We start from the raw sequence: 18839 nt of genomic DNA, 5'->3' as shown, positions 1-18839 counted from the left end.
CCATTGATCAGACCTCATATTGAAGCAAAGTGTAGCCCTATTCATACATAATGTATTCATTTAATTGCTCCCCATAAATAGGTTTTGTTTTTATTTTAATGGGATTAAATTGCAGTTTTGAAATTAAAGAATAAAAAGATAGTGGGAAATGGTGAATAGGCGAAGATGCTGAAGAGCTCAGACAATAAGGACCTCATGTGCAGAGGGCCACAACTCTGATTCTTCAGAGAACTCTGCTGCCGGCCGGCACCCAGGCTGATCAGTTCCTGACAGTTCCATCCTACTGACCCAGGTAAAAGGCTAATGAATGTGTGAAGCAGAATTTTCAGTGTCTAAGTTTGCAACAAAAGCTATACTTTCTAACATACTGTCTTGTGTCCGAAGGAAAACTATATTCCCTGGGAGACTGCTGTCAAATTGCTGATCAGATGGTTTGTTTTTGAGACAAGAATCAAGAGTTGGGTTAGGAAAGTAACAGAAGATCCTTCCGATCTGTTTTGGTTTGATCTTTTGGGAACCTTTCTAGCCTCTTGACTAAAGCCATTGTCCTTCCCTATGTCCAACCACCCCCAGCATCCCCAATTCAGTGAAAAAGGAAGGAAAACGTCTCACCTGATTTCTGGAAGATCTCATTCCCCTGCCTGTTTAATGACATGCTCACATTTCTTTTTCATCATTTTTGCTTTACATAGTCCATGGCCTGGGTATCCTGTTTACATTATTTTCTCCTTCTGCAATCCACACTTCCTTTCACTACAGCCTGTTCTTATTTTTTATTCTTATTCTACATTATTACATCTGGAGGTGGGATGTTAATTAGGCTGATTTTTCTTTTGACTACAGAGAATTTATGTTTTTGTACTGTTTAGATAGAGTGTTAATATATGCTGACTGGGAACAAATAATGGGAAATCTCTACTGGACTTTGTCTTTTCTTCTCTTCTAAAAATCTAGTTTCTCCACCAGAAGGGCCTTGTATTTGTGGGTCTTTGTCCACATATTGCAATCATTATACAGAGTATTCAATCTTTGGTGACAAGAGGTCCTATAACTCAGAAGAATTCAAAAGATATCATCTTGTACATATCTTTAAATTATGTGATGGCTTCATGCAATCATGCACGCACTAAAAATATGGCTATGGTTATAACACTGTAAAATATGTTTCTCATATAGATCTTTATCTGAAAGATAAATAAATAGCACTGCCATCAAATTTATATGAAATGCCTTAATTTTTAATCTATAACATAATTTCTGAAAGTTCAGGATAGAAAATTGCCCATGTTTAAACATGTTTCATCTTGTATTATTAAAAATTCTTGTTGCATAATTTAAATAATTGAATGAAAAGCAAAGTAAATTTGAGTTCATTAGAAAAATAATAAACTTCCTCTGTATGTCTTCAGAAGTTGATATTGGATGTAATGGTGATTTCCCTAGAAAGAGTTTAAATAGCATCAACATTATCTCCAATTTCTTTTGAGAAGACCTTCAGAAGCAGGTATTTTTCAGATTCTTTTGTCTCTGCATGAACAAGGGTTGATAGCTTGAAACTATAATGTATTACTGTGGAAAGCTTTGGTCTGTTACATAAATCATCTTAACACTCAGCAAGAATTGTCCAACAGTGCCATTGATGTGCTCAAGCCAATGATCCTGCAAACAATTTTTTTGTCTTTCTTTACATGTTAGACAATAGCAATAAATCATCTTCATTTAAAAACACACAATGTACTAATTTTTCAAGCAACAGTTATCAAGATGCATTTTGGGTAGAACGTTCCATATTTATTTTATTTGTGCTCATTAGTTTCTGTAACCTTATTAAGTAAAAGGCAATGAGAGCTTCATTTGTCATACAAGCATTTGTTGTGTACCTACTGTGTGTAAGGCATCCCACAAAGTATGATTTGAGATACAAAGAACTATAAGAGTTTGTCATAAAGGAAGTAAATTAGAAGAGATATAAAAACTTAGGCTTCCAATAAACAGCATGTTCGATTGTCAAACTAAGTGATATTTGAGTGTAAATGAAAGAGGAATTATTTGAAGCTGGGATGATGGGGGGTGGGGAGGTTGTTATAAGCAGATTTTCCCTGATAACAGGACCTGAAGATCAGACACTTCTGCTGAGATGCAGTAGGTGATGAAGGGAAGACCACAAAACTGACAAACGAGCGAGTCCAGACAGGGCAGCAAGGAGGTTCAACAGGGAGGTCAGGTCTTCAATATCTAAGAAAACTTCAAGGGCAAGATTGAGCCCACTGATCAAAAGAAACTTTGGGGTACTGAGCCCAATGCGAGCCTCTACTGGGACTTGCTTTTATTGGATTATTAAAAACCAGGGTGCAAAGCCTCAATGAGACCAGAAAACAGGGTTAGCCTGAGGCCGCCCCAGAGAATATCTGACACTGGGGCTGGGTTGGGGAGAGGTCTGACCTTGAGATGGGGTTAACAGGCTGAAGCTTTGAGGATCTGTGGGTGTTAGGGCAGTGGGCCGAGCACTCTCAGATCAGGGGTGGGCAGGTCAGGGAAGTCCAGCGCTCTTCTGTGTGCCATGACTGCTGCTAGGGCCACTCTTAAAAAAAAGTTTCTGGGAAACAAATAACGTGTCCCCCCTACCCCCCAGCACAACCCACAACCACACATGGACGATGACTAGGGAGAGCAGATTAAAGCGGGGAAGCTTCTTCTGAAACCCTAGTGGGGGCCCAAGGATGTTCTGGTAATAGGTCATCATTCTGTATTCAATGCTTAAAGGGGATAATTAAAACATTTACAATTTCATTGCTTAGCATAGATTTTATGTACAAATTCAGTCCATCTTTTTTAGTTTTCCAGATGCCTTCAATTCTCACATTGAGTTCTGAGATTCAGTTCTACAGTTTTTGGGGGATTTATTTTATAAATAATCCATGTTAATGAGACAAAAAGAAGAAAATATACATAAAAAAAATCACTCAAATTCAACCACTCAGGAAAAAAAAAAACCTACACTATTAAAATATGTGTATTCTTTCAAGAATCTTTTCAGTCCAAATTTGCTATCTTGTTTTGGGCTTTTGTTTTGTTTTTAATAACAAAAGTTAGATCATAAAGCTCTGATTTTGGAGCTAGAAATACTATATGCAAATCTCATCTCATCTCTTAGCAGGTGTAGTTACTTAATTCTTCTAAACCTTAGTTCCCAAATCTGTAAAGTAGGGTTGATAACAGTATTCAGTTCATTAAGGGTATATCAGGATTAATTGAGATAAATGAGATAATGTAAATAATTTGAGTAATATACTAGCTCATAAGAGCTATCAATAAATGTAAGCTATATTATTATACCATCATAGAATTTAACCTGGTCACTTAAAAAGGATGTGAATATTTTTCATGTCAATAAATATCATCTATTACATTTTGTTTAAATGACTACATATTATATCATTGTGTGCATGTTCTGTAATTTATTCCAGTTTCTTATTACCAAACATTTAGGGTATTTCTAATTTTTCTCTGTTATGAACCTCACTGTGGTGAATAACCTTATGCATTTTTTTCTTAGGATAATGTTCTAGAGTTCTATATTTATGCTCAAATGAAATTATAGAATGCTCGGTCGAGAGAAGACCTCAGAGACTACGCTCCCACTTTGTAGATGCGAAAAATGAGGAGTAAAGAGGTTAAATGATTTGCTTGTATTCAGAGAACTAGTTGAGCAGAGGGGAAACCCATAGCATCAATACATAGAATTTTTTACATTTCATAATTGAATAAAATGCATTGGGTTTTTTAAAAAAAATTTATTTTATTTATTTATTTTTGGCTGCATTGGGTCTTCGTTGCTGTGCGTGGCTTTCTCTAGCTGCGGTGAGCGGGGCCTACTCTTCATTGCTGTACGCAGGCTTCTCATTGCGGTGGCTTCTCTTGTTGCAGAGCACGGGCTCTAGGTGCACGGGCTTCAGTAGTTGTGACACGCAGGCTCAGTATTTGTGGCTCACGGGCTCTAGAGCGCAGGCTCAGTAGTTGTGGCACACGGGCTCAGCTGCTCCGTGGCATGTGGGATCTTCCTGGACCAGGGCTCGAACCCGTGTCCCCTGCATTGGCAGGCGGATTCTTAACCACTGTGCCACCAGGGAAGCCCAACGCATTTGAGTTTTAATATACTATTTTAAAGCATGTACGGCCTTTGAGCTTTAATAAAATTTTCTTTTTTAAGAAACCTGTGCTAAATTGATTTTTGCTTATGGTCAGATTCTTTTTGCTAAATCATATATAGGCAGCCAGCATGGAATTAAGCATTCAGTGTTGGCCTATTTTTATATGTACATATTTTTATGTAAACTTTAAAATATACACTACATGTGTTTATGGCCATTCTTTTCATTTTTTCCCGTTGTACAGAAATCAGTAAATGTTGCATATGTAAACCCACATTCTTCATGAAAAAGCCAGATTAGCAGAGGAGCTAAACAGATGGCCTCTGCTCTTGGTCTGGCTCCTCCCTCAATCAAGAGGGCCAGAAAAAGGAAAGATCATCATACTCTGACAGGCAATTCCTACTGTTTGGATCTTTTACCAGGAAGCAATTGCAATTGGATCCCTAGGTATCTGAGGACCATCTCGCTTCCTACAGTCTTCACTACCAAGAAAGCTTATGCTGAAGCGGAGCTGAAGATAGGGGCGAGGAAAAAAAAAAGATGAACAATTGGAGATAATTTCCTGAGTTTAAAGAAGATAGAATTCCTCCTCCTTTGGTTACCCAGGAGCAGGATCCCTGAGAAAGCAGCGGAAGCGGTGCGACGTCTTTGATGGAAAGACCTCCTATACTTTGTTTACCTTTTGGTGGAGAAAAGGAAAAGCGCCAAGAAGGGGAAGAGTCCTGGACCCAGATAAGAAAAGCAATGAAAATACAGAGGAAAAGGGGACAGCTATTGTGGCAAAGGTTTGGAAAAGAGGAGAAAGAAGGAATCACCGCTTTGGATAAAAGAAGTCAGGGACTGCAAATAAACACCTCACCTCTGCACAGCTTGTATGTGTGTTTGAACAAATATGAAATTGCTGTTTCGGTAGGGAAGAGATGGTCAAATATCTGCAATTTCATTTGGTTCAACCTGCTGCTTTTCAGAGTATTCCCACACACGGTAACACATGCAGTTATCTGAACACTAACAAGGACTGAGGTTAGCACATTAACATTTTGACCTTAAAGTTCTAAAATACAGTGAGGCCTTGCTGCGCATGGATGGAGTCTGACTTGGGCGTTAGGCCTTTCCGGGCCATAAACTTAGCTGGGATATGTACTATCTTTTTGATGTTTGGCCAGTCCCTCTATCATTTTCAGCCTCCAAGAATTGTTGTAAGGATTAAATGAGATAATGCGTGCAAGGCCTTTGCTCAGTTCCTTACAGACACAGGCAGCTGCCAGCTGCCAGCTGTTATTATTATGGATCGGCTTCATTCTTTACCATGGAGGCAGGGGAGCGCTAACCTAAACGTGCAGCCAAGCAGAAGCTTCCTACTAAAACTTACCATCGTCTTGGCAAGCAAGACATTTAACTGAAGTCAGGGCATAAGAAATAAACACCTCAGTGCTCACAGTACAGGTGAGTTCAGGCTTCCCTGAAGGCAAATTCCGTACAGGGCGCTGGCCCTGCTCTATCCCTGCAATCCTGTTCCCTGCCCCCAGCTCCCACTCCTCCATGGCCACTCTGGTTTGTGAGTTCAGAAAATAACTACTCACAATGGGCTTAGCTATTCTTGAATGCAGGATTTCTCCTGAAATGCTAGGAGGCCCAGTCACATCCAAGGAAGGCTTCATTACTGGTCTCAAATCATGACCCTCAGAGCCCTCGTGAGTTTCAGACCAGGCTGTTCTATTTGAAAAATCTGATGCCAAATCCAAGAAGTCACTTGTTTGACTTTGCTTGCAACAGGATCAATGATCATAACTTACAAAGAGGAAGGAATGTATGGAGAGCATTTTCCAAGATAGCCACCAATTACTCTCAAATCATTAGGATTATAGTTAGAAATTTTTATGTCCAAACTGTGAAGTAACATAGATCAGAAAAAACACAGGAGAAAGAAAGAAAATATGGGATAAAGATGAAACTGAAACTCTGTGTTTCTGGGAAGTCCAGCTAAGTCTGCTCCAAAACCAAGGAACTGAAACTGCAAAGGGAAACTTGACACTTTTTTAAAGGTGTTTGGGTGGCAGGTGAGGATATCAAGAAGGTGGTCTCAGAAGATACAGGGGTGGGTGGTAAAACAGCTTTTCTAAGCCTCAGTGTTCTTATACTAAAAATGGGCGAAATTGCTTCTACTTGACATACTGGCATAATGAAATTTTAGTGTTTGTTTGGAACAATCTTAAAGTGTCTTGGAAGTAGTGTTGGCATGGACAGATAACATCATTCAACATATTGCTATTCTTAACTTGAATATCATACCTATTTTTTAGACATTCTTTAGTGACAGGTTTATTATGAGTGATAGAAAAAAAAAAATCGAACACACATATATATATTGCAAAATTTAACAGGAAGGATCATTTAGTTTTTCATCACTGCTCATGTGCTAAAGAAAAACATCTGCAAAAAAATACGAATCTGAACAAGCTAAAGGGCTGTTTTCAAAACGTGTCAAAATCAACTGTATAACTGGTCAGGCTGTGTGTTAGAGTCACAGCACCTCTTGCTGGTGCCTAAATGTCTTGGTGTCACTTGACAGCTGTCCACTGAGCAAACCATCCTCCACATGGAGCTCGATGCTTTTGGAGAATCTGTTTCTGTCACACATGCTATTCCATACAGATAGTTTCATAATTTTTATCACTGAAATGCATTTGCCTAATGCTTGAAAAAACATACTATTAGACAATTATAATAAAATTCTCAAGCATACTCAGCAACAAACATTCATTTTCTGAAATAAAAAATGAGTCTCGTATTCACAAATCCCACAGCTTGGAAATGTATATGATACACAACATTTAACCTGTCAGCAGCCTCATTAGTGTCAATGAGTAGGAACTGGCAATCAGTAGATGGTGTGCTCTACATGTGTTTGTGTTTTAAAATGTTCCCAAAATAGCTCTGCTAGAGAAGTTGATATAAAACACTTCTACTGGACAAATGAATTTCAGTTTAGATTTTACTGTCTACTTAAAATTTTTTCGAGGAATTCTGTTTCTCATGTAACTGATCATTTATAGGTTACAGAGTTGATACCCAACTAATAATAATAATAATAACAATAATAATAAAGACTGGGTGGGTAAAAAAATCATCTAAATTTCAATCATACCAAAATGTAAATGATCAAGAAAATCTGCAGAAAGACTAATGTGTGCTTGACTATCAAGAGCCCTAAGATATACATTTGCATGGCGCCGGTACTCAGTATCCATACAGCTATTAAGACATTTTTATAAACTGTATGAAATATGTGAGCTATTTCAAGATATAATTCTGAAAAACAGATTTCCATGTAAGAAGCCAATTTAGGAAGAAAACAACATAAACAATAGTAACTTGTGTGCTCAAGTGAAGCATCTTTTTAATTTTGAGTAATGAAGATGTCAAGCCAAATGCTAGAGTAGTTTAACTTAATTAGGTGGCCTATTTTTCCAGGCATCCTTTCATTTCCCATTGAAAACTCAGCTTGTATGCAAGGCAAAAGAGCAATTTTGTCTGTAATGAATACCTCCGGGACTGCGCAGAGTAATCATTTGAACGTTACACTGAAGACTGGTTTGAGTAACTAGTTTGGGCTTGTTAAGATGCCAGACTTTGTTGGACTAACTAGATTACTCAAAGCCTGGCAGCTTTGCTATTTTATTGGGTGAATGGTCAAAAAGTCAAGCTGACCTTACTCCCGAAATTTCTGCCAAAAGGAACCAATCTAAAAGTAATTGGTCTAATTTATAGTTCAAATTTATGTCATGATCGTGGAAATTTTATGGCCTAACTCAAGAGATGTTTTTTCAAAAGTGCTCTTAAAAAATATTATACTTTCCAGGCCCTGTTGTCATACCTCGTTTATATTCTATCTAACCCTGAGAATTTTCTCATTAGGAAAACATGTAACTAAAAATACAGATATAGCTATTAATATGTTTGCAAACCTCAAAATATTACAATTCTAACAGTAGATTTAAGAGAACACTGCACAAAAAAGACCTTGGAAAGTCCTATTGGTTCTGCCGCCATTATATTGCATTTGACAAATAGCAATCTGATATTATTGTAAGAATAAATGCCTGTTATTATCTAGTCTATTATCACATTAGTTCTCTGAGTCTTGGACTTGAAATAATTCTCTGAGGAGACAGGAGTGCTGGTGTCTTTTGTTAATGTGCAAGGCGCTGACACCCAGGAGGAGGGGTGCTCCTGGAATGGAATGGGCATGGCCAGATTTGCCAAATGTCTGCAGAGCAGGGCTGAAAACCATTGCAAGTAGAAGACTCAAAGAATTAATGTGATTAAAACATGTACACAAAATAATGCTGCACACTTCCAACGTGCCGGGCATCATCTAAGCACAGGAGATCCAGAGAGAAAGAAGGGCGAGTCCTACCACAGTCAGCTGGGCAGGCTACAAGCCACAGCAGGGCAGACGTGCGCCTCGATAACTCCAACCAGGTGCCGGAGAGGCACGGAGGTGTGTAAGGAAGGAAGGAACACGGATCGTTCAGCAACAGCAAGAGGAGAGAAGGAAAGATGGAAATGAGGTAAGATGAGCTGAGTTAATGAGAACCTTTGAGGTCCAGAGCTCAGGCAGTAATTACATAGAAGGAAAAGAGGAGACAGATTCAGCAGCGATGCAGAGAAGTAGAGTCAGAACTATCTGGGATCAACTCAGGGCTGAGAGTGTAAGGGAGACTCTTCAAGTTCCTGTCTTGGGTGACGGGGCTGGGGGTGGTGTTAATTCTCATGACTATAGGCAATATAGGAAAAAAAAGAAGTCTGGGGTGAGGGAGTGGGCTGAAGGTGATGAATTTCGATTTGACGAATGGATACGTTGAGTCTGAGCTGCTGTTAGGGACAGGTGCCCAGGGAGGTGAGAAATCAAACCTGAAACTCACATGAGAGCTGCCCTAGGTGACGCTCTTCAACTTTTCCATTCAAGATGGATGGTACAAAATGCACGTTAAATGCTTAGTTGTAAGATTCCAGGAAAAAATAATATTGCTTTATTTTATCATAGTTATTTTTAATCTTGAAATTTGAGGAACCAGGTAAGAGAGACAATTCCAGTGCAGGAAGAAAAAAGAAGCAGAGAAAGCTGATTACAACCTGAAAATAATCTAAAACAGGATCTTAGGTCAGGACATGTAATACTTAGGGTTTACTATGATGCTCAGAATTAACAACAAAAATCAGTTCAAGCTTAAAGGATAACTGTTCATGGAAGGAAGGAGGATGGAAGGAAAATACGAAAAAGGGGAGAAGGAATGAAGGAAGCAAGGAAATAAAGAGGGAAAACAAGCAGAAAGAAATGGTTTATTGGAGTCAAGGCCAAGGTCAAGGAGGAAGTGATTTATTAAAAAACATGGTTCAATCAAGTAACCAAATCTTCTCCATGATCTGACACCAGAAAAATCTTCTGATTTTCCCCGTCAGGTGATTATTTCTTGTGTGTATGTGTATACACACACACACACACACACACACACACACACACACACATTTAAAAAAAAAACAGTCCTTCTCAATCTTTTCCACACAGTTCCTGAACTGAGACACAGGTGAGAAGTGAAGAGTTCCTATGTCCACGGAACTGGTAAAGAATGTTGCCAGTGTGGGTGCAAAGCATGGAATGAATAGGTAGTCGTGGAAAATGATATTTTTGTAACTTCCATAGAAGAAAAAGAATGAGGAAAAGAAAACTGAAAAAATAAGTAAATAAATAGATAAATGACCTTGGTGCCATAGAAAGTTCCTATCAGGAGAACTGGACTCCTCTTCTGTTTCCTTTGATGTACTTAATTCAAATGAACATTTATATCTTGAGCATAATCAGTCACATATAAGGAATCACAGAAGGTACTAGAATTGTAAGGGCTGGAGAAAGGAGCTTGAGTTTTTCAGGGAAAGAGCACGCTCGATCCCCAGCATGAGTGGGCCTGGGCTATTCTGGAGAAGGGGCAGAGCTCTGGTGGGCAGCCCAATCCCCTTCCACCTCCTTGTTGTGTCCTTCGGCATGTTGGTCAATCAAACGTGACAGGTTAAGAATGACAAAGGAGTGTGTGATGGCCAGTGGCCCCTCCTCACGTCTGGCTTCCCTTCCGTTAGCCACTCACATTTTCTCCCAAACTATACAGAAGGGAACCTGCAAGTTCATGAGGTATCAAGCAACATGGGCCCCCTTAGCCAGGGTCTAGAAACCCACAAAGAAATCTTGCATTCCGTGGTTCAAATGCTACCCAGAGTAAGAAAAAGTTAAATGGTGTCTAAAGCACTGAGTGGCCAGCACACTTAGGGCTATTATAGGAGAAAACAGTCAATATTCTAAGAACAAAGCCGGGAGAAGTGGAAATGTCATGGGTTTTTATTGCATACCTGTCAGGTTTATTATAGAGTGGTATATTCGATGTAAAAGCTGCCTATCAATTACAAAATTATATGCAAAACATTTTAAGGATTTGTATACACTAGCTTAAGAGGAATAGAATTCACGCAGTAGAGAGTGCCAGAGACCCCTCTGGGACTGTCTAAAAGAATACCATTAATTTTTACAGTGCCCTTCCATTTCTGGAGCCATTCCAGCACCGGCTTTCTATAAAAATCATTTCAAGTTTAGAATCATGCTATTTGCCTGCAGCAACATCACAGGAGCAGTAGTGTGCCATATGCTACTACTTAGCAACTTAGTCTGTGAGTCCCAAAGCATGTACTGATTTGACAGTTGAACAGGAATTAAAATTGTTGAGAGATACTAAGAGGCAAGTTGTCTTGGATCACTAAACTATGCAGATGTTTGATGTTATGTAGGAAAAAGAACAAAGCTATTTTTTTTCCTGCAGGATGACTAAAATCTTACTTATAGTTGCCGAAAGGGGTAAATTGATTAAAATTCCCAAAAGAATACCAGGTAATGAATTCTTGAATATACCATATTACAGTAAACAAAAGGAATGTTAAGTGTAAAATTTAGCTAAGGCCACTCAACTTACGTAATTTGTGGAGCTTATTCTCTGCCAGAGTGTGTATTATTTTACATTAGTTGAATTTTTGAAATAGCACATTCTAAAAACATTTTCATATGTGCTGCATTATTAAAAAATAGTTTGCTTCAGGCACACAAACCTGCTATATCTTTACAAAGCACATAAAGTATCTGGAGCTCTTTACTCCTTCATAAATTATCACTGGTATTTAAAACATTCTTGGTAACTCTTGACTGAAATATTAAGAAAAATAATGCTAGTTGTTTGATTTTAGTCAGAGTTTAATATTATCCACTGTACTTGAATTTAAAAATCTAAGTTGTTATAATGTATATGCTTTGAATTTCCAATCCTTTATCCAAAAGTCTTTAAGACGGACATAATGATTCTCTGAAAGGGAGCAGCTGCTTTATAACAGCAATCATTTATTGAGTTTGTGTTTCTACTGTTTCAAACAAATTCAATTAGCCCTTACACTTCAAAACCCTAAAGGCAACAAAGAGATGATACCAGGTTGCTTTAATCTAATAGTAATACTAAACTTGTCAGTACAGTTTTGGGATTGATGGTTGGAAGAAAATGAATAGTAACATTTTTCATTTTTTAATCAAACAGTCCTACTCAGAACTACCTATGGATCCTGCCGGCTACTTAGCTGAATGAATTCAGTTAAGTAAAAATTCTAAATGCAAAGCCCAGCCTTCCAAAGGTATTCTGAGAGTGATCGACTCAGTTGAATGGAAGGAAATGTAGTCCGGATCTTTGAACTTAATGATGACCTTCTCATCTGAACAATGTAGTATAGTTTCCAGAATGTCTGCCAGAGAAGGCAGTGATCATAATGACTTCTAAATGCAAAGTTCATGGAGCGGCAGGCCTGCCTCTGTTTTGAGTTAAGCCTGAGACATTTTGTTCTCAGAGAGATTTCAAAGCCCCATACAGTGCACCCCGGACACATACATTAGATTTAATTCACTGACAAGCACCGTGAAGAAAAATAGTTCTATTTTTGTTCCCTATTCCCCCACCCTTCCCAGTTATCAAATCTATTTGGGCGGATATGAAAACAACTGTTTTCAATGTTTGAGTTTACACTACAGTTACTGACACATGAAACTCCAAGCTACCATGGTTTTACTCTTCCAGAAAAAAATATGTGCAAGTCCACACAATGCTCCTGTGAACTCTCCCTCACTTTCATTTATTCATTTATTTGTTTTTGCTTACAAGGTTCTTACATATCACATTATAGTGGCCCCCTAGGGCAGTTACCATTTTGCTTCAAATGCCCTCTGTGGATCAAGGGGCCTGGTCTTAAGTATCTAAAAATAAATAGCCAAGCCTTCACTTCTATAAATGTAACCATTTACATTTTCATTGGACTTTTGTTGTCACTTCTCACGATTAAATACCTTGTCAACCATTCCCAGTGAAATGGATACAAACGTGCCCTTCAGAGGTTTCCCATCATATCACGGATTTTGGCTTGAAAACAGCCATAGAGGGCTTTCTGGCCGTGCGATTCTGGTGATCAATGTAACATTTTATTGAAAACTGCCCCAATAATTGATAATTAAAGCTATTTGTGACATGTGCAGCTTATAATGATTAACTCATCTATAGTCAGAAGCTCAAATAACCTGCACCTGTAAAGACTTTATTTCCTAAAGGTAAAACAACTGTTTAGGAAAGATCATGCTGGCAAAACAGCTGCTTGCCGTTCTGGAGAGGAAACAAGGTATTATCTTTCAACAAATGCCAACTCCGGTGTTTTATCAGCTCGATCTCATTAACTGGAAACAAGGCTTAAATGCTTTGTTTATAAATTATGATTATTCCTGATTGCCGCAGTTACTGATAGTGCTACTCATTTGCAATGCAACTCTTTGAATTTGTTTAATTACAATTGGAAACAAGGCAGAGAAGATTAATTAACCCACCTGGCTGGCTGGCACATAGTCCTGGCTCGGCTCTGTCATGCTCATATACATGTTCTCACCGTCAAACTGCGAATGAAATAATAGTAAACATTCAGCAATCTTGACTGTGTGCATGTTTGTTGTGTTTTTTTTTTTTTCTCCACCATCAAACTGGAAAACAGTAGCCATAAAAAAAAAAATACTGTGGTTGGAAATACGGAAAATCTGTCACAGCAAGAGAGCCACATCTATACTTTGATGTTTCTGTTGTCATTTTCCTGACCCTGGATGTCAATGATTTGGAGTAATTAGTGCTCTAGTAATTACAGCAAGCAAGCGAGAAATGAATGGTTTCCTTTCATCCGCAATCTGTTTTAAAACAAAATGGCTCATTTTGCGTACCACGTATATACGTATTGCAGTTCGGTTGTAATGAAGTATTAAGTGGATGGCATGATTTCTGAAAGAAAAGGATAATGGAAAATATACTGAGGCACAGCTCAATGCATTCTGAGTTTGGCTCTCAAAAATGAAAAAGTGCAGAGTTTTCATAATAGACTGAAATTGGCTTCATCACAATAGCCTTATGATTAAAGAATTTTATAATAATATTTGAAAAGAGCACGTGCCACAAAAAGCATGGCTAAGAATGATAATAACAATGGATAACAATAAAAATATGCAGGCTCGATGATTAAATTTTCCTCTCCGAAGTTTTTCAAAGACACAGAATTAATGTAAGTATTACAAATGCATAGAAATCCGTATACGAATTTACAAATTAGGAACAAGATGGGAGGAGAAAATTCCTGGGGGCAGTTGAGTGCAGAGCTGTGGAAGAGTTCAGACAACAACAACAACAGCATACTTTTCATTATTCGGGTTTCTGAAAGCAGTAATCACTCCATTCAGACTTAATCCTCAGCTATCTTTAGTCACTTGATAAACGGGCAAAGCATTTCCCTTTTAGTTAAAAGAAGAATTTTCCCAAGGAAATAATCAAATGGACTAAATACAGCCAGCTTCAAAGAGCTGAGTCTGAATGTACTTTCACTGCAGACTAGTTTCAGACACGGGAACCTGAAAATCTGAGAAGTTATTTTTCAAGACAGAGCAGTGTTCCTGATGGAGATACACGCGCACGGTTCTGTGGACGTACTTGTACGCCACCGGAAAACTGTGTTATAGACATGGCAATAAGAGGCCCTGCGAACACTGGGGACACACCACAGCTTCGGAACTGGCTCTGAACTACAGTCAGCAGCAGTCAGTGCCCTGAAGAGTCACATAAACGTGAGCTGCACAAGTAAAGACCTCCCTGAGGACACTGAAGCACTCATCAAGTTCAAAGAACCAAAGGATTTCCTCACACATCATCCTGCAAATGTGTTTCATGTTTTGTGAACAGACTTACCTAAACAGATCTGAAGTCACTCGTTGAAAGATGTGGTTGTTGGGACAGATCAGAAATAGCACACCCAGAAAAGAACAGCTGGACAGTTTGGTTGCTCTGTCACCTGGCGTAGGAGCCCTGAGTCCCAGTGACTTACCCAAGGTTGGTTTTCCATCAGTCAGGTGAATGCCTTCAACCCAAAGATAGTCTAGCCCCACTCGATCCGCCTGTTACTCCTACCGGCTCAAAACCTAACAAAGAGCATCATTTAGCATTTCTCCACCGCCACCCACTGTTGGTTTGTTTATAAATGTTTTTAATGTTAAGATGCCAAAGAACCATTTAAAATATGGACAGTTTCTCTGACTGTAGCAAACTAAACTGAAGTAGTGAAGTGAATCAAATACTCCACTGCCTATGCATATTCTATAAATGTGTTACTTTCTATTTCATCTTCTCTTACTCATTTTCTAAATCTGGTGTCACTCTCAAGCCAACTAAAGCTTTGAAGTTTTGGTTTTAGTCTATCCAAAGTGTATGCTAATTGAATACATGCAATGTTACTGCTCCTAAGGACTCTTCCCTCAAAAAGTATCAGTGCTTAAGTAAGGTTGAGCCAAGGCTGAAACAGCGTTTTAAATAAAAGGTATGTGGCTACAGGAAAAACTATTTTTTTGAGTACATTCTATGTGCCTGTAACCTACCTGTATCTTTACACGTATTAACTGATTTAATTTTCACAACAACAAAGAGTTAAGGTATTATTATTACCTACAAAGGCACAGAGAATCAAAGCTAGAGGCTCAAAATTACACAGCTACTAAAAGGCAGGGCTGGGATTCAAACCCAGGAAGCCTGACTTTCTAGCACATGCATGTAACCCCCATAACAAATATAAATATATTCTGAATCATAATGATGAGTTAGCCATCAATTCTGAAAATAATGTCGATATATTATCAAAGCAGAGTGATGACAGTATCTCAGTGACGTTGAGATACTGTACAGAATTTCTATGGTACTGTGAGGTTTTCCAAAAAAAACAAGAGTCCCAGTGAGCTGGCAATTTAGTAATCAGGCTGGCGGAATATTCCTGGATGCATTATAATTAAGCCTTAAAACACAGGGAGGTGGTTTGACGGTTAATTTTATGTGTCAATTTAGTTGGGCCACAGGGGTCCAGATATTTGGAAAAATATTCTGGGTGTGTCTGTGAGGGTGTTTTTGGACAAAATTAACATTCGAATTGGTAAAATGAATAAAGCAGATTGCCCTCCCTACTGTGGATGGGCCTCATCCGATCAGTTGAAGGTCTGAATAGAACAAAAAGGCTGACTTTCCTGAGAGTAAAAGGGAATTCCTCCTGCCTGACTGCTTGACCTGGGACACCAGTCTTCCTGCCTTCAGACTCCAACTGAAACATCAGCTCTTCTTGGGTCTCAAGCCTGCCAGCTTTTGGACAGGAACTATACCATTTGTTATTGTTTGAATATTTCTTTTAATGAATAAAAGACAAACAACTCCTGGGTCTCCAGCTTCCCAAGTACAGATCTTGGGACTTCTCAGCCTCTATAATCACGTGAGCCAATTCCTATAATAAATCCTCCCCTCTCTCCCCCCTGCTCCTTCTCCCCATGCCTCTGTCTATATATATATATATATATATATATATATATATATATATATATATATATATATATATCTATCAGTATATCTCTGTCTATATATATATCTGTTGGTTCCGTTTCTCTGGTGAACTCTATACAGGTGGCTTCTTCTATTACTATCAAGATATTCACAATTCCTCTGAAAGCTTATCTCTGGAGGACCTGCAACGTAGAGACACATAAAGAGATGACCTCTATCTTACACTACTGCCTGCTTTCTAGGGGAGCAGAAGCCACAGTGATTTTGCTGTGAGAGTCTCTGGCCTCACCATGCCCACTTCCTGTGCCCCGGTGCGTGTCACATACATCCGCACCTCTTTGTCCAGACTGCCTTCCTTCCCTTTTACTTGTTAAAATGTTTCTTACACCCCTCAGTTCCCTTTAGTCAGGGCTGTCTCTAGCCTCTGGGCTCCCTGTGGTAGCTTTCTGGTTCCAGGCAGGTTTTGTTGCTAGGGGACTAACTCCATGGGGCTGTGAGCTACAAGACAGTACACGTCGTGGTTATCTTTAGTGTCTTTATAGCTTAGGGCTGGCATATAAGAAGTCCTCAGGCAATGTCTAATTAACAAAAATTAAACTATATTTGCTTGGTTAAATAGAATAGATCATCTTCCTAGAGAAGGCAGTGACTTGAGAGCAGGAAGAATATTCAGCTTTTAGAGAATGGTTTGAAGGCTTCTGGGGGAAAATTCATAGTCTTACAGTGGATTAAAACTGGAGCAGAATTAAAATAGGAGCAGAAGCTCTTACAAAGAAAAAAAAAATGTACAGAAATAACCAGGACACCAATACTTAAATGCTGGAACCTGTTCTTCCTCAAGATTTTTATTCAATTAAAAAACATGTAGATTGACCAAGAATCAAGAGGTCTGGCTATAAATTAACTTATGGCCTCTTTTTGAAGAATTTTGAGTTGCCAAGCAAAGATATATGTATGTCAGAACAAGCGTGGTCATCCCCCCTGTGTGTGGACAAAGTCTTGAGCCTGGGGAGAAAAATAAGCCAAGATCCCAGTGCCCCAGCCCACCCTCTCAACCACAGACTGCTTTCAGGTTAATGTCATCCTTGTACTTTTTACAGCTCCACCCAACCACACCCTGGTCCAGGAGCTGGTTCCAGGGATCTCAACAGGCCTTGTGCTGATGCAACATTCTTAGAATGCATCCTGTGGCTTGGGTTTATGTCTCGTTGCCATCTGAAGTTGAATTACAGTGCACAGAGTCCTAGGATTTCGGTCTTGGGAAGGTCCCTGAAGGCATCATATCTGAACCCCTCATGTTATGACTGAAGAAACAGACTTTTTACTGGTCATGCAGTACATCTGGGTATAGAATCAAGGTCTAGATTCCTAGTAGAAGAGTTTTCCACTATGACACACTGCATCACCCATATACTCCATCACCCATAAAAAGTGAGGGAGCAGACTCTACGGCTACTGTTTTATACTCCATCGCAAATAATAAGTGGGGGATCAGATCTCCGATGGTCTGTGTGTGGCTTCTTTGCATACCCTACAGTCTGGAAGGCACAGTATTTGCGTTATTACACTAATGACCCCAGTTCACTTCATCTGGACCACATATTAGATGAACCTTATTCATAATTGTTGTAATAACATGATTTTATTAAAAATAACTAACTTCGGGCTTCCCTGGTGGTGCAGTGGTTGAGAGTCTGCCTGCCAATGCAGGGGACGCGGGTTCGAGCCCTGGTCTGGGAAGATCCCACATGCCGCGGAGCAACTGGGCCCGTGAGCCACAACTACTGAGCCTGCGCGTCTGGAGCGTGTGCTCCGCAACAGGAGAGGCCGCGACAGTGAGAGGCCCGTGCACCGCGATGAAGAGTGGCCCCCGCTCGCCACAGCTAGAGAAAGCCCTCGCACAGAAACGAAGACCCAACACAGCCAAAAACAATTAATTAATTAATTAATTAATTAAAAAAAACACAAAACCTAACTTCATTTCCTTACTCCTTACGTGTGTTACAGTTATTATTCTTAGAAGTCAGCTGAACTTAGGCATTATAAACTTTTCAAAATATATCTGAGCATCCTAGGACTTATAATTTCCATGTATTCTCAATTTAAAACCTGAAGCAAAGTTTGAAGGAATAAATAGGCTGACTTATTTAAATCTGAATGTAAATGGCATCAACTCAGGATTAGCCTTTCTGACCAAGTGCGTTATACTGTTTCTCGTGTTTTTATTTCAAAGCACCAGGGGATGCAATCACATAAAAAGTCATTTATAATCTTCTACTACAGTTTTTAAAAATTGTTTTCAGAGGATATTAACCAAACCCATAATCCCAAAGAGCTTTTCAAACTAGGTAGTTATTATTTCTTCTATTTAAAAACTGAAAGCAGACATCCAACGCCGTCTGAACGCAGTGAACGAAGAGCAGAAATGAGCAATATGAGGCTCCCAAACCCGCTAACACAAGAAAAATCAGAGATAGGATGTGAAGTATAAAGCAATCACTGGCACTGGTATAGGAAATGGGATCTATTTAGGGAAACCATTAGAAGGAAACCAGAAAACTGCTGCTGGGGGAGGATGGCGGGACCTCATGGGATTCATGAAACAGTACCACATTGTATCTCCTGTAAAAGCGAAAACCTTACATTTCTGGGTGTTCTCTGAAGGAATATTGGATACTCTGTTTTTTTTTTTTTTTCTTTTAAAGGAGCTAAAAAT

At 39.1% G+C, this 18839-nt stretch overlaps 1 protein-coding gene across 4 annotated transcripts in view; it reads right to left on the bottom strand.

The window, feature by feature from the left end:
* The window catches only part of TOX (thymocyte selection associated high mobility group box), a 294925-nt gene that overhangs the window by 138210 nt on the left and 137876 nt on the right, over nucleotides 1-18839 (bottom strand). For 2 of the 4 annotated variants that reach the window (XM_059901468.1, XM_059901470.1), the window contains exon 2: nucleotides 13105-13170. The exons of the other annotated variants lie outside the window; for them this stretch is intronic. In XM_059901468.1, the coding sequence (XP_059757451.1) occupies nucleotides 13105-13170 (66 nt within the window). The remainder of the gene's footprint in view (nucleotides 1-13104; nucleotides 13171-18839) is intronic. 4 annotated transcript variants of the gene reach the window in all.

Source organism: Balaenoptera ricei, chromosome 17, assembly GCF_028023285.1.
Source record: "Balaenoptera ricei isolate mBalRic1 chromosome 17, mBalRic1.hap2, whole genome shotgun sequence".
Lineage (NCBI taxonomy): Eukaryota > Metazoa > Chordata > Mammalia > Artiodactyla > Balaenopteridae > Balaenoptera > Balaenoptera ricei.
Note: the sequence above shows the minus strand (reverse complement) of the source record. Positions and strands in the feature narration are given on the sequence as shown.